This window comes from Prionailurus bengalensis, chromosome C1 (assembly GCF_016509475.1).
Source record: "Prionailurus bengalensis isolate Pbe53 chromosome C1, Fcat_Pben_1.1_paternal_pri, whole genome shotgun sequence".
In the NCBI taxonomy this organism is placed as follows: Eukaryota; Metazoa; Chordata; class Mammalia; order Carnivora; family Felidae; genus Prionailurus; species Prionailurus bengalensis.
Window position 1 is genome coordinate 105,344,048 of NC_057345.1, and position 16,044 is coordinate 105,360,091.

The 16,044-nt window shown below is 39.2% G+C and overlaps 1 protein-coding gene across 2 annotated transcripts in view; it reads left to right on the forward strand.

Annotated features, from left to right (window-relative positions):
* Window positions 1–14,469: 14,469 nt before the first annotated feature.
* VPS45 (vacuolar protein sorting 45 homolog) overlaps window positions 14,470–16,044 on the forward strand; it is a 68,487-nt gene continuing 66,912 nt past the window's right edge. Inside the window, exon 1 of one of the 2 annotated variants that reach the window (XM_043576115.1) lies at window positions 14,470–16,029. In XM_043576115.1, the coding sequence (XP_043432050.1) occupies window positions 15,937–16,029 (93 nt within the window). In that variant the 5' untranslated portion in view covers window positions 14,470–15,936. The remainder of the gene's footprint in view (window positions 16,030–16,044) is intronic. The other variant, XM_043576116.1, reaches the window with a different exon arrangement.

The window sequence follows — 16,044 nt, forward strand, 5'->3', positions numbered from 1 at the left end:
GGGTGTGGAGTTTGGTGAGCTCTTTATAGATTTTGGATACTAGTCCTTTGTCCGATATGTCATTTGCAAATATCTTTTCCCATTCCGTTGGTTGCCTTTTAGTGTTGTTGGTTGTTTCCTTTGCTGTGCAGAAGCTTTTTATCTTCATAAGGTCCCAGTAATTCATTTTTGCTTTTAATTCCCTTGCCTTTGGGGATGTGTCGAGTAAGAGATTGCTACGGCTGAGGTCAGAGAGGTCTTTTCCTGCTTTCTCCTCTAGGGTTTTGATGGTTTCCTGTCTCACATTCAGGTCCTTTATCCATTTTGAGTTTATTTTTGTGAATAGTGTAAGAAAGCGGTCTAGTTTCAACCTTCTGCATGTTGCTGTCCAGTTCTCCCCGCACCATTTGTTAAAGAGACTTGTCTTTTTTCCATTGGATGTTCTTTCCTGTTTTGTCAAAGATTAGTTGGCCATACGTTTGTGGGTCTAGTTCTTGGGTTTCTATTCTATTCCATTGGTCTATGTGTCTGTTTTTGTGCCAGCTCTTTTCCTTTTAAATACATTTCCTTTACTATTCCTATTTTAAATACATTATTTTACTATTCCTTTTACTATTACTGTTTTAAATACATTCCTTTTGGGGCGCCTGGGTGGCTCAGTCGGTTGAGCGTCCAACTTCGGCTCAGGTTATGATCTTGCATTTCATGAGTTCGAGCCCCACATCGGGCTCTGTGCTGACAGCTCGGAGCCTGGAACCTGCTTCGGATTCTGTGTCTCCCCGTCTCTCTGCCCCTCCCCTGCTTGTGCTGTCTCTCTGTCTCTCAAAAAAATGAATAAATGTTAAAAAAATTAAAAAAAAATACATCCCTTTTACTTCCTAATTGCTTCTATGGTTATTGGCCTATTAGATTCTCTATTTCTTTGGGTTTTATGTCCCTAGAAATTCCTCTGTTCCATTTAGATTTTATATGTTTTGCTCCAAAGCATTACACAATCCATTCTTATGCTTTTTATGTCTTCACTATTTCCACGATTATGTCCCCCTTTCATCATTAACATCGTTTTTTTGGTATTTTCTCTCCTTCTCCATCGTTTCTTCTTTTTTGATCAGATTTGCCCAAGACTTGTCTATTTTGCCGGTCTTTCCAAGAGTCAGTTTTGGATACACTAGTCAGTGGACGTTTGATTGTTTTCGACTTCATTTTCTCTTTTCATTCCATCGCTCTGTTTTTTCAGGTTTGCTATTGAGGTTCTTTGTCTAACTTATTGAGATCAACATTTGGTTCATTAATTAACATCAACATCTCGTGTTTTCTAAGTGCATTTCTAACACTGTATGTTTTCTTCTCAGTACTATTTTCTGTATGCTGTAGGCTTTGCTGTGTAACATTCTTAGTGTTGTCTTTAATTTCAATTTTTATTTTCTTTCATTTCAACCCCAAAGTTATTTCTAAGAGTTCTGTTTACCTTACAAGCAGATAGTTTTGTAGGTTTTTTTTTTTTTAGCTACCTTTTGGCAAAAAAAATTAATAATATATATATTATTATTAATATATATACATATACACACACATATATATTATAAACATATATATATATTTCCTCCTACCCCTCCCCTCACACTCATTTCCACTCAGAGAACCATTCCTCCACTTCAGGGCCAACTTCTGCCAAGACCTGCCCCACCTGTTGGCCTAAAGATCAGCATGTCCTCTCCAGCCAGTGGACCTCACTTTCATTTCACCCTGCTCTGCCTTGTAAGGGTCATTTTATACATTTGTCTTTCCCACCAGCTGAGGCCTTTTGGGAAGGAATTCAGAGATGTTAGTATTACATTTTGAAATAATATTTCTCAAAGGGAAGTCCGGAGGCCTTTTGCATCAGAATGACCATGGGGTGCTAATTAAAAGTATAGCTTCCAGAGCCCCACCTCAGATCTATTGAGTCAGAATCTCCATTTTTAACAAGCATCCCAAGTGAATCTATTGTAGCACACTGAAATTTAACAACTACTGCTTGACATGATACCCTGGTAAACTTCAGTAAGTTCAGAGGATGTCAGCTAGGTAGGAAGGCCTTAAGAACCATTTCATATAAAGAATATTGAACAAACCTAAGATGTTCAAAGCTAGAGAAAAAATTAGTTGGTGGGAAGAACCTGAAAGTTGCTACTGATATGAAAGATGCTTAAAATTTACTTCCTATAGGGGCGCATGGGTGGCTCAGTCAGTTAAGCATGTGGCTTTGGCTCAGGTCATGATCTCGTGATTCGTGGGTTCGAGCCCCTTATCGGGCTCTATGCTGACAGCTCAGGGCCTGGAGCCTGCTTTGGATTCTGTGTCTCCCTCTCTCTCTGCCCCTCCCCTGCTTGCACTAAAATTTTTTTTTAATTAAAAAAAATTTTTTTTTTTAATTAAAAAAAAATTTTTTTTTTACATTTACTTATTTTTGAGAGACAGAGAGAGACAGAGCATGATCAGGGGAGGGACAGAGAGAGGAGACACAGAACTAGAAGCAGGCTCCAGGCTCTGAGCTGTCAGCACAGAGCCTGACGCAGGGCTCTAACCCACAAACCGCGAGATCATGACCTGAGCTGAAGTCGGATGCTTAACCAACTGAGCCACCCAGGCACACCTAAAAATTTTTTTAAATTTATTTCCTATAGCTTCTATAATTTTTTTAAGTTTATTTATTTACTTTGAGAGAGAGAGAGCTGTGTGCACGAGTAGGGGGAGGGGCAGAGAGAGAGGGAGAGAGAGAATCCTAAGCAGGTTCCACACTGTCAGCTCAGAGCCTTATGTGGGGCTCCATTCCATGAACAGTGAGATCATGATCTGAGCCAAAATCAAGAGCTGGATGCTTAACCGACTGAGCCACCCAGGCGCCCCTATTTCATGTAGTTTTTAAAGGACAAGGGCAAAGGGTAAAAAGTAGACAGAGATAGATTTTAGCTCTAATATAAGGAATAGATTTTTAGCAATTTGAACTCTTCAAAAATGGAATAGCTTTCTTATAAATTAGTGACATCACTCCTATTTGCACATATCTAAGCAAATAATGAATGATGTTGTGCCAGAGATGAAGAGAGACTTTTACATCAGAGCAGGTAATTTCTACATTCCCTTCTGACTTATAGGATTCTTAAGATTCTCTAATTTTAGGTTCATGAGCTCAATGAGAGTTATAATCATTATAACATTTCCAGATGATACCAGAAGCCCATTTCTTCATAGTGAAGGATCCAGGTGCATTTGGTGATTTAAAACAATGTATACAAAAATTGGTCTGAAGAGGGGCACCTGGGTGGCTCAGTTGGTTGGGCGACTGACTTCAGCTCAGGTCATGATCTCACGGTCTGTGGGTTCAAGCCCCGCGTTGGGCTCTGTGCTGACAGCTCAGAGCCTGGAGCTGCTTTGGATTCTGTGTCTCCAGCTCTCTCTGCCCCTGCCCTGCTCACTCTCTGTATCTCTCTGTCTCTCAACAATAAATAAATGTTAAAAAAAATTTTTTTTAATAAAAAAAATTGGGGGGCGCCTGGGTGGCGCAGTCGGTTAAGCGTCTGACTTCAGCCAGGTCACGATCTCACGGTCCATGGGTTCGAGCCCCGCGTCGGGCTCTGGGCTGATGGCTTAGAACCTGGAGCCTGTTTCCAATTCTGTGTCTCCCTCTCTCTCTGCCCCTCCTCCGTTCATGCTCTGTCTCTCTCTGTCCCAAAAATAAATAAAAAACGTTGAAAAAAAAAATTTTTTTTTTTTAAAGTTTATTCATTTTTGGGACAGAGAGAGAGACAGAACATGAATGGGGGAGGGGCAGAGAGAGAAGGAGACACAGAATCGGAAACAGGCTCCAGGCTCTAAGCCATCAGCCCAGAGCCCGACGCGGGGCTCGAACTCACGGACCACGAGATCGTGACCTGGCCGAAGTCGGACGCTTAACCAACTGCGCCACTCAGGCGCCCCGAAAAAAATTTTTTTAAATAAATAAAAAAAATTGGTCTGAAGAAATTAAATCTCACACAATTATATTTTTTCAAATTTGAGAGTTGTTAAAGGTTTAGTTAGATCATATTTTTGCACATGTATGTGATGGCTAACCCATTCTAAGAGTTAAAAACACAAAACTTATCAAAATCAGGTGTGCAGTGACCAAACTCATTCATTGCTTACATGAAAGTCAAGGAAATGCGACAAAGAAAACTATTTATAACAACCCAATATTGCAATGTCTATAAAATCACTCCTCTACTCTTTCCATCTTCATAAAGGTGAAAAAATGAGAGTTTAAAATGTGAAGAAGAGACAAGATGTATTAACCTGTGAAATGGTTCTTCAGTTGTGTGCCTTTAAATTGGTGGGGGAGGAAACTCAGTATTCAAATAGATAAATTATATATCACTATATTTATGTAGTATTTTTGTAGCCAATATCCTTTAAAAAAATTTTTTTAACGTTTATTTATTTTTGAGACAGAGAGAGACGGAGCATGAACAGGGGAGGGTCAGAGAGGGAGACACAGAAACTGAAGCAGGCTCCAGGCTCTGAGCTATCAGCACAGAGCCCGACGTGGGGCTTGAACTCTCAGACCTCGAGATCACAACCTGAGCTGAAGTCGGAAGCTTAACTGACTAGCCACCCAGGCGCCCCTGTAGCCAATATCCTTAACAGAAAAATTACCTAGTAGTGCCAAGGGGATCAGTGATAATAAGGATTTTTAGATTCAGATTTCAAATTCTCATTGAAAAAAAAGGTAACACTTTATTTGTTTTTATTTTAGAGAAAGAGAGAGCACAAGCTGGGGAGAGGGGCAGAAGGAGAGAGAGACTCTTAAGCAGGCTTCATACTCAGCACAGAGACCAACACAGAGCTCAATCCCACAACCCTGGAATCATGACCTGAGCTGCAGTCAAGAGTTGGACACTCAATCAACCGAGCGAGCCACTCAGACACCCTACACTTTGTTTTTAGACTAAACTCTTAAAATTAGAAATACTATTCAGCAGACACATACCAAGGTTGAGGGAAATTTTTGGCAACGTATAAAAAAAGGCATTGCGAATTTTATAGAGAATTTTGCCAATATTAGAATTAAATGTTTTAATCAGATAGTGATTTACTTGTTTCCTTCTTGTACCCTATACCATCCCCAGTTTGTGTTGTTAAGTCCTGCGTGTTAAATAACAAAAACAAACTAATTATATATCTTGCATAATCAGTATGTTACAACATTAAGATCAGAGTAATAATACAAATCCACTCCACTGCCAATTTTTAAACTTCCTGCAATCCTACAGCAAGTCCTCAAGAATATATAAATGTGAACAAAAAGGCTTTATATTTATCCTACAGAAGGTATAAACATCAATTACAAAGAAATATAAGGTAATATAATTAACATTACAAGCATTTTTAATAAAGCAGAGGAAATAATGGCTGTAGTTCTATTCCGAGTGTATCAAACCATTGAAAACAACTTCAGGGGCGCCTGGGTGGCTCAGTCGATTGAGCATCTGACTCTTGACTTTGGCTCAGGTCATGATCTTACAGTTGGAGAGTTCAAACCCTGCATCTAGCTCTGTGCTGACATCGCAGAGCCTGCCTGGCATTCTGTCTCCCTCTCTGCTGCTCCCCTGCTTGCCCTCTAGCTCTCTAAATAAATAAATAAATACACTTTAAAAAACAACTTCAAAACCAATCAAATACAAAGGCACATCCCTATTACAGAAATACAATACATGCAAAGTATGTTTAACCTTTGAATATTGATGTAGCCTTCGCTTTTCCCCAGTCCAAACAGCCTATTCTTAGTTCCTACAGTGCGCAGGATGGATGGGGAAAGGAAGAAGCTAAACCTTGGCTATTGTAGCATTTTAGGTGTGTGGCATATGTGTCATGCAGTAACAGCGGGATTGGAAGGAGTAAAGGCTGCTTTTCCTCAGTTAACGGCAGCTTCATCCTGCCGGTTGTTTAGGCTAAAAACCTGGCATCTTGCTGGGACTCCCCTGCCACATATCCTTCATCCAAACTCTCAGCTAATGCTGCCTCAATCTCTAGAATCCCTCCCCCACCTTCTCCATCTGCCTGGCTAAGGCCTCCCATCTCTCACCTGGGTTAATGTAAATACTCCTAACTAGTCTCCCTTTTTACCTTTGCCCTCTGCAGTTTTTTCCCAACCCAACAGCCACATCAATCCTCTCCGTGAAGCTCTCCAGTGACTTACAGCTCATTCAAAATAAAAATCAGTGCCCTCCCAGTAGGGTCCTGCACACACTGTTCCCCATTATCTACTTTGCCCCCCACGCCTCAGCTCCAGCTACACTGTCCACTTAGCGCTTTGACCAACAGGCCACTCCCACCTCAGGGGTTTTGCAACCACTCCTCCTTTTATTTGGAAGGTTCTTCACTTAGATACCACCTAGGTTATTCCTCTCACCCCCTTCAGGGTTTTGCTCGATGTCTACTTTTCAGTCAATGATTCTCTGACCATCCTGTGTATAACTACAAACCTTACACATGCCTACACTCCCCATCTCTTTTTTAAAAAGGTTATCATCTGGATAAAGCCATTTTGTTTTCCTCTATAGAATCATCATCTAATTGCCATAAATTTTATGTATTTTCTTTGTCTGATTGTCCTAAGATTGTAAACTTCATAAAATAAGGAAATTTGTCTGTTTTGCTCAATGCTATATTTCCATAGCTAGCACACAGTAGGTGTTCAATAAGTGCTGGTTGAAAGAATGAATACCCTCCACAAAACCTCTAGTAACCAGTGCTGAGAACTAAGTGCCTCCATAGATGCCTTACACGGTGGGGGGGTGGGGGTAGGGGGCTCCATACCAGTGCTAAGGCAGATGCATAGCATTATTAGATTTATATGAATATACTGCTCCCAGAAATTGAACAAGATATATACCATATGCAGATATAAAACAAAGAAGATGATTTCCACATTAAAATCTAAAACTCAGAGATTTATGAACTGAGGTTTTCTAGCCGATTCCCCTCATTTGAAAGACAGAGGTCTAATGAGCTAAAATCATTTCTTTTTTTTTTCTTTTTAACATCTATTCAATTTTGAGAGACAGAGTGCAAGCAGGGGAGGGGCAAAGAGAGAGAGGGAGACATAGAATCCGAAGCAGGCTCCAGGCTCTGCACTGTCAGCACAGAACCAGATGCAGGGCTTGAACCCACAAACGGTGAGATCATGACCAGAGCGTAAGTCAGATGCTTAACTGACTGAGTCACCCAGGCACCCCTAAAATAATTTCTGAAGCTCACCCAGATATTAGTAGTAAAATATACTATAAATCAGATTACCTGGCTCTCAATTCAGTGTTCTTTGCATCCTATCATGGCAAACTTGAGTGTTCCCAGGAATTGAGTCAGTCTATAGCATCTGAATTTAAATGACTATATCACCAGGAAATAAAGAGTCTGATTTCCCAAAATTATTCCTAAATTAAACCATGGTGAGTCTCGATGTTGCTGTATTCTTTCAATAATTACTGGAAATTAAAGGAAAAAAAAACAATTTCACCATTAGTTGTATATTTTGTGCCATGAATAGGGGAAACTGTCGTTTGCAATATAGTATTCTGGCTGTAAGTATGGATGCTGGTGAACCTCCAGGTTCAAATTCCAGTTTTGTCACTTCTTGATGGAAATCTTCTTAACCTCTCTAGGCTTCAATTTTCTCATTTTCAAAAAGAGGGTAACAGCACTACTTACGTCATTGAGTTGTTATCAGAATAATGCACAGAAAGTACTCAGCACATAGCCTAACACATACATATTCATATTGACAGATTTACTGTCAGTTGCAATCAGACATGAAGAGAAGTTGTAATCACTTTTCCAGCCTTCAAATTTAGATATGACTTTATATTTATTAAACAAATCTCCCAAATTGAATGCTTGTTGATTTGAACCCTATAGCAATTACTTTTGTCTAGTTCCTTAAGAAATGAAAAAATTGGAAAGCGGTAAATGTTTGCAAATCTTTCAATAAAATATAAAGCCAAAACCAGATGAAACTCAATACCAAAGCACTTTGTAATCTATTTTGACCAAAACAATATATTTTCCTTCAATCACGTAACCATTACTTAGTGAGCCATCATGCAATGTCAAAAAGCTGCTTTAGTTCTTGATACCTTCTTGGTGGTCCAAGGGTGCCCTCTGTCTGACTACTGAAAAAATTCAAAGCTAAATTAAACACTTTTTGAAAACTGATGCTTTCTCAAGTACTTAACAATTTTGTGAAGTTCATTCTCTTTAATCACAGCTAGCAGCTAGAAAAAAAGCAAAATTCATGTCATTTGTGATTAGAGTGCCAGAACGGTTAAGTCTACATCCTTGTAATGTACTTGGGAATTTAAAAAGAAAACCCATGATATCTTTCCCAGAATTTATTCCGTATCATTCAATAAAATTATTGGCATAAATCATCTGGATAAGTATCTTGATCTCTTTGTTTGGACTGTCCATGTAAAACTCTACACTTTATTTAACATGCCATTGTCGAAGTTAGTCCAGTGATGAGTATCACCAACATGAAATATTTATTGAGTAATTTCTGTGCACAGGACTGCACTAGGTGAAAAGGATGGGAAAAAAACAACCTCTATCCTCGAAGAAATGACAATCCACTTCCTAAAAAGGATGTGCGGAAAGGACATGTACAAAGAAATATGGTAAAATACCCACAGAAAAAGAAATATTTCTTTCAATTTGCTGCTGTGTCACCTTAGAAAAGTTATTTAACTTCTCTGAACCTCAGTTTATCTGTAATATCTAGACAATACCTCAAAGGAAAGTTGCAAAAATTGACTGAGATATTTGTAAAGGTCTCGGCACATAGTAAAAGCACAGTTAAAGATGTTTGCTTTTATTTATTAATATTATTAAGAGATCTTGGGGCACCTTGGTGGCTCAGTCAGTTAAGTGTACAACTTCACCTCAGGTCATGATCTCGCAGTTCCTGAGTTCGAGACCCAAGCCTGGATCTGTGCAGACAGCTCAAGAGCCTGGAGCCTGCTTCAGATTCTGTGTGTGTGTGTGTGTGTGTGTGTGTGTGTGTCTCTCCCCCTCCCCCACTCACGCTCTGTCTCTCTCTCTCTCTCTCTCTCTAAAAAATAAACATTAAAAAAAAATAAATCTTGAACAACCTCCTACATTAAATTTCATTTGTTTCTAATAGAAAGATGTGCAAACAAAATATTTTTTATCTTATTTTTTCAATATCAAATATTCTTTCTAGTGAAGAAAAACAAGTAATCCTAATCAAATGCTTGATCAAGTCAATAATGAGCCATCTCTAAAGGAATTATTTCAATATAAAAAATATAATTAAAATTCCTTTACCACTAATGAAATTTAAGGATTTATAAGAACATGCATTTTCTGGTATTTACTTCACATGGCTTGCTTATTGTCTTGAAACATCTAAAATGTTGAAAATGATTTCGGGGCATCTGGGTGGCTCAGTTGGTTAAGCGGCTGACTTTGGCTCAAGTCATCATCCCCCAGTTCATGGGTTTGAGCCTCACGCCGGGCTCTAGGCTGACAACTCAGAGCCTGGAGCCTGCTTCTGATCCTGTGTCTCCCTCTCTCTCTGCCCCTCCCCTGCTCAAGCTCTGTCTCTCAAAAATGAATAAATGTTAAAAAAAATTTTTTTTAAATAATTTCATCACATTTCATGGTCATTTACTTTTTTTTTTAATTTTTTATGTTTATTTATTTTTGAGAGCAAGAGAGATAGAGCATGAGTGCGAGAGGGGCAGAGAGAGAGGAAGACACAGAATCCAAAGCAGACTCCAGGCTCTGTGTTGTCAGCACAGAGCCTGATGCGGGGCTCAAACTCACAGAGTGTGAGATCATGACCTGAGCCGAAGTCAGGCTGCTTAACTGACTGAGCCACCCAAGCACCCCTGGTCATTTACATGTAATGTAAATGTAATCCAAGAACAGAATCATGATTATAAAAGAGACCCTACAATATTCTGGCTCAATCATTTTTTTTAAAGAAGAACTTATTATGCACCTTCTTAACAGTACACTTTTAAATTCATTTTGTGAATTTTAATAATATCTCAGGAGAGCAAGCACATGACAATGTATTTGTTTATTGCTATTTCACCTTCATTTCTTCCTTCTCTGGTGTTCTCTCTTTTTTTTAAATTGAAGCATCGTTGACATACATTACGTTAGTCTCAGGTATACGACACAGTGATTCAACAAGTCTGTACCTTACACTATGCTCACCACAAGCATGGTTACCATCTGTGTTTCAAGTATTTTTATATTCAGTTTGTAGGTGGGGAAATTTATAAACAGTAAACACAGTGCAAAATATTTGCTAGGAAAAAGTAACTAAAGTTAGGCTAACAACTGCACATATTAACTCACTTCATGCTCACTCCAACCTAAGGTAGGTATTACCTTCTCCTGTCTACAAATGAAGAAACTGAGTCCTGGAGGGGCTATGTAACTTGCCAGAGTCCTGCAACTAGTGTTCAGCAGAATCGAGTCCAGGTTGCCCAATTCCAGAGCCTGCACTCTCAAGTTCTATATATCCTTCCTATTACTTAAAAGCAATTTTCTCCATTTGCAACTATGTGGATGGAACTAGAGGGTATTATGCTAAGCGAAATTAGTCAGAGAAAGACAAATATCATATGATTTCACTCATATGAGGACTTTAAGATGCAGAGCAGATGAACACAAGGGAAGGGAAGCAAAAATAATATAAAAACAGGAAGGGGGAGGGGCGCCTGGGTGGCTGTCTGTTAAGCATCCATCCTCGGCTCAGGTCATGATCTCGAGGTCCCTGAGTTCAAGCCCCACGTTGAGCTCTGTGCTGACAGCTCAGAGCCTGGAGCCTGTTTCGGATTCTGTGTCTCCCTTTCTCTCTGACCCTCCCCCATTCATGCTCTGTCTCTCTCTGTCTCAAAAATAAATAAACATTAAAAAACAAAAACAAAAACAGGGAGGGGGACAAAACATAAGAGACTCTTAAATATGGAGAACAGAGGGTTACCGGAGGGGTTGTGGGAGGGGGGATGAGCCAAATGGGTAAGGGGCATTAAGCAATCTACTCCTGAAATCATTGTTTCACTATATGCTAACTCGGATGTAAATTTAAAAAAAAGTCGTTTTCTTAAATATCCATGAGTCTGACATAAATAAGTGATTGAATAAATAAATGGGGGGGGGGGGAGTATAGCTCTTTTTTACAGAATTCCAAACAATAACGTAGAAGAAATGAGGAAAGTAATTACCATCAGGTAAACACCAATGTTTGCAGGCAAGAACTGTCCATGGATTCCAGTTAAAATTAGCAGGTATGACAAGTATGAGGAGAAATGGGACACTTGCAACACATCATGGCATCTCTCCATATATTTTTGTTTATTTTTGCTTCAAGTATAGATGTTTTTAAAAAGACTTTATTTTTTGCCTGAAGACATCACATTTGGAAGGCAGGAAGAGGAGTTTGGGGGGAAATGTAAGGTTTATGTATTTTATAAAATAAAAAAATAAAATTTAAAAAATAACATAAAAAGATAATGAAAAGACTTTATTTTGAATTTGAATTTCTAAGAAGTCTGCTTAAAACCAAAGGTATTTATTTATTTACTTATATTTATTTATTTATTTATCTTTGAGAGAGAGCAAGCAGGGGAGGGGCAGAGAGAGTGGGGGATTTGAAGCAGGCTTTGCGCTGAGAGCGCTGAGAGCAGGAGCCTGACGCGGGGCTGGGGGCTCGATCTCACCAGCTGAGATAGATCATGACCTGAGCCAAAGTCGGAAGCTTAACTGACTGAGCCACTCAGGCACCCCTAGATTTTTTTAATCGAAGCATAACTGACATACAATGTTATATTAGTTTCAGGTGTACAACATATTGATTCGACAATTCTCTACATTACTAATGCTCATAACGATGTGTCGTCACCATCTGTCATCGTACACGATTACGTTATTATGAACTATATTCTTTATGCTGTACTTTTCATCTCCATGACTTATTTATAACTGGAAGTTTTAACCTCTTAATTCCCTTTATCTATTTCCACATATTTATTAATTACAAGGAGAAAAATAATTTTACAGTGGAGAAACCCAGCAGAGACCACTAACCAAGTGATCAAAGTTAACATCACCATCAGAAAGGTGAAACCATGCAAACTACTCAATGTGCAGACAGGACTCTCCGTGCACATAATTTTTACTTAATGATTTAAAGCAATTCAATGTTTTTGCTGCCATAAAGTTCAGTACTAAACTACCAACTGTGACAAAAACTTAACAAATGCTGTTTGATTTGAAGTGGGGTAATCACTAAGTAACTTGAAGCATACTTATCCTAAGTTTTCTCTCTGTGAAAATTGTATGGTTTACAAATTATGAAAGAGCAGCCCAATTCTTCCCATCAACACTTCTATTACTGTATGATAATGCAAGATAAACTTATTATGGAAATTATATTTGGAAGCTGTCGTTTACAAATTCTGAAATTGACCACATTTAAAAATTTTCTTGTCAAAGGGGAATAAAATACATCTTATGTAAAAAAATAAGCTAAAAGGTATGTTTACCTTTTGATTTCAAATAATTAAAGCTGATACTTACTGAGCATTTAGTATGTACCAGACACTTTTTTTCTGCACATTATTTCATTAAGTTCTCACAATTTCCTAAAGTAAATCATTACCATTTATCAGATGAGAAAATGGTTAGAGGTTAAAGAACACTGCACAGGGACTAGTTGTCTGACACTGGGCAATACTGTCATTCTTTCTCCAAATACTTTTTCAATTGCTAACAAGTAGGAAATCTAATACCTAAGTCTCACTGAATTTCATCTTTACTTCTCTCCTATCCAGGGCTTGTTGGGGAAATGTTAACACACAGTAACAAAGAACAATAGTAGATAATTAACAATCTAAGATAACTAAGAGTTAGCCATACAATTAATTATAATTATACTGAAGCTTATTTACATATCCTTTGTTTTATATCAAACTTTGAGTTCTTCTGCAGGAAAAACATGATTTTAATTAAATATCAAATGGGTAGTTAAACCTCTATATTTTATTATTACATTACATTACACTTTGTAGAAAGTTGGAGCACATGTAATTATTCAGGTAATCATTCCTGTTTATTTCACTTACATATTTACAAGTCTACACAAAATGTACAAATGTAAATACAGTATTTTTTAACTTCCTGTTTTGTACCCTTAAAGCATTGATTTCTTGGACCTAAGCAAAAGTAACTTTTAAGTAATCACATTAGAAATTTTTATATAATTAATGCAATCATAATTGAAGAATGTCATGATTTTTTAATTGAGAAGCCTTTATTATTGAAAATATTTGTTATTACAGTTTACTTACAGTGTAAATTTAAACAAAGAAATAAGTAAGGCACTTCATATTGGCTTCTGAATTTGCTGTGTCTTGCCTACAACCAAACAAATTACTCTGGGTATATCCTGGATGAGTCTCAAAGCAAGAGTTTGGACTTTATCATCGGTGCCAGTCCTAATTTTAGAGAGAGATACAAAGTTCTTAATCTGGAGACATTTAAAATGGCTTTTGTAGTTTTCTTCAGAAAGGGAATAGGCTCTCAAACTTTAGGACTATCACAGCATCCTTTAAATACATCACAACTTTGGTACAAAATGTTTACATTCCATATCTTATCAATGTACAAAATAACAGTGCCACTGATATCATGGAACTTCCTGGGCAATGGAATGAATTGCTAAGCCTTGTCAAAATAGGCATTTTCCATCTCCTTTAAAATGTTAGAATTGTCTAACTATAAATAAAGAATGCAGTTTCTTGCCATGCATTGCCTCCAGATTGACTACTGCCTAATAAAGCACAAATTTCATAGACAAGACTTTCCTTGTTTCTTCTAAAAAAAATGTATAAAATGGAAAACAATCTTATACTGAAGTCTAAATTATAGGTAAGAAAAAACAAAAACCGGGGCGCCTGGGTGGCGCAGTCGGTTAAGCGTCCGACTTCAGCCAGGTCACGATCTTGCAGTCCGTGAGTTCGAGCCCCGCGTCGGGCTCTGGGCTGATGGCTCAGAGCCTGGAGCCTGTTTCCGATTCTGTGTCTCCCTCTCTCTCTGCCCTTCCCCCGTTCATGCTCTGTCTCTCTCTGTCCCAAAAATAAATAAACGTTGAAAAAAAATTAAAAAAAAAAAGAAAAAACAAAAACCAAGGGACACAGGAAAGTGGTGAATTTTCAAACATTGATTAACTTACAAGATTTGCAGGTGTTTCACTGGTTCACTGTTTTCTATATTTTAAATTGTAATGTATTTTAAATATTTAATGTATTTAAGTTTTTAAGTAATATTTTAAATTAATAAATAGAATTTTCATGTTAGATTTTTCTCATTTGTATCCCTTTAAAGTTCACATGTTCATTTTAACTTTTCTTTCAAAACATAACTCAAAAATGGATAAAAGCCCAATGGGAAGTTTTATTTACACGGTAGAAAAGTTGAAAAGAAAATAAGACACATTCTTCACAATTTCAGAAGTGACAAACATCTAGGATATTTCAAGTGGCTTCCCATCTCCCTGAAAGGATTTGATTATCCGATATAAAGTTTTATAAGGTAATCTTAATAGCCAGATTAATGTTAACGTGCTCTGGGTCTAGTTGTAATTGAATCCTTCTTAAAATATAACGAAAGAATGATTGATTTGGTAATGTTGAAACTATTGATTAAACAGACCCCAACAATGGTCATTATTTTAATGGAAATATTGACAAGCAATTATAGTTGTAGATTCGTGTTGTTTCTTATTATCTTCCTGATTTTTCAATTCCCCAACGTAAAGGTGCGGGGGGGGGGAGGGGGGAAACTAACATTTTCCCTCCTTTTCGAGAAATGGCATGATAAAGAGAAGACCTTTGGAGTATAAACACAATTGATGGCTTTAAGATTCATTTTGCTGCTAAGTTTTTGTTTCTTAAATCAAAATGTGTTTTCCCTTACAATCCCCACGCCACTTTGCTGTAGCCCTAGTGCATACGTACCCCCTACCCATTTCTGACTGTTAACTAGGCTCCTGCCCTCAGTGTCAGCGTCACAGGTCCCTCGCTCCCCGCTCGAGCAGGAGCCCGCAGAGTCCAATCCCCCAGGGTGCCGAACCTGGGGTCGCTCGCCCGTGCTGCCAGTCCCCGCGGCCGACTCAGCTCCAGGCCCTCCGGGAGGATCTGAGGCCTGTCCTAAAACATCCCTCAAGGGCATTCCTTTTGTTCCTTCATTCAACAAATATTCAATTTCACGTGCTCCTCACTCTTCGGAAAACCAAGTCGGGCCTCACTTTGCAAGAGTACTGTCCTCGTCTGGTTAAAGACAGGGTGAAGCCGGGGAGGACGAACTTCGGCCATTCCTTAGCAAATACCTTCCCGATCGGCCGGGCGCATTACGCCATCTCTCTTCCCTTAATCCTTCACTGCCCCCAGGAAAATATTCGTGGCAAACAGCGACCACGGCCACACTCTGCTGTTCTTGCCTCCAAGCCAGCCTTACGCCAAGTTCCTCCACCACGCGAGGGGCTACCCTCTCCCCAAGCCAGCAAGAGAGGCTTGCGGCCGCAGCCGGGGCACCCCGGAACCACGGCCGGCAGGTCCGAGTCCAGGCCTCACACACCTCTAGGCTGGCGGTGGGTGGCGGCGAATCACTGCCGAGCGTCGCAGCCCAGGGGTCTCAGCGGGATTTTTCCGTTCCGCCGGGAGGCTGGATCGCCCGCGCCGCGCAGCGGAACTACAACTCCCAGCACCGCCGTTGCCCGGACTTCCGGAAGCCGAAGCCGGGCGGGGAGGAAGCCACCGAGACCCGGCCAAAAGGCCGGGGGTTAATTTAGCCAGAAAAAAGGGGGCGGGAAGGGCTGTGGGGCTAACCTGTCAATTCGCTACCATGAACGTGGTTTTTGCTGTGAAGCAGTACGTTTCCAAAATGATAGAGGACAGCGGACCGGGTATGAAAGTACTTCTCATGGATAAAGAGACGGTGAGTTTGCTTTGC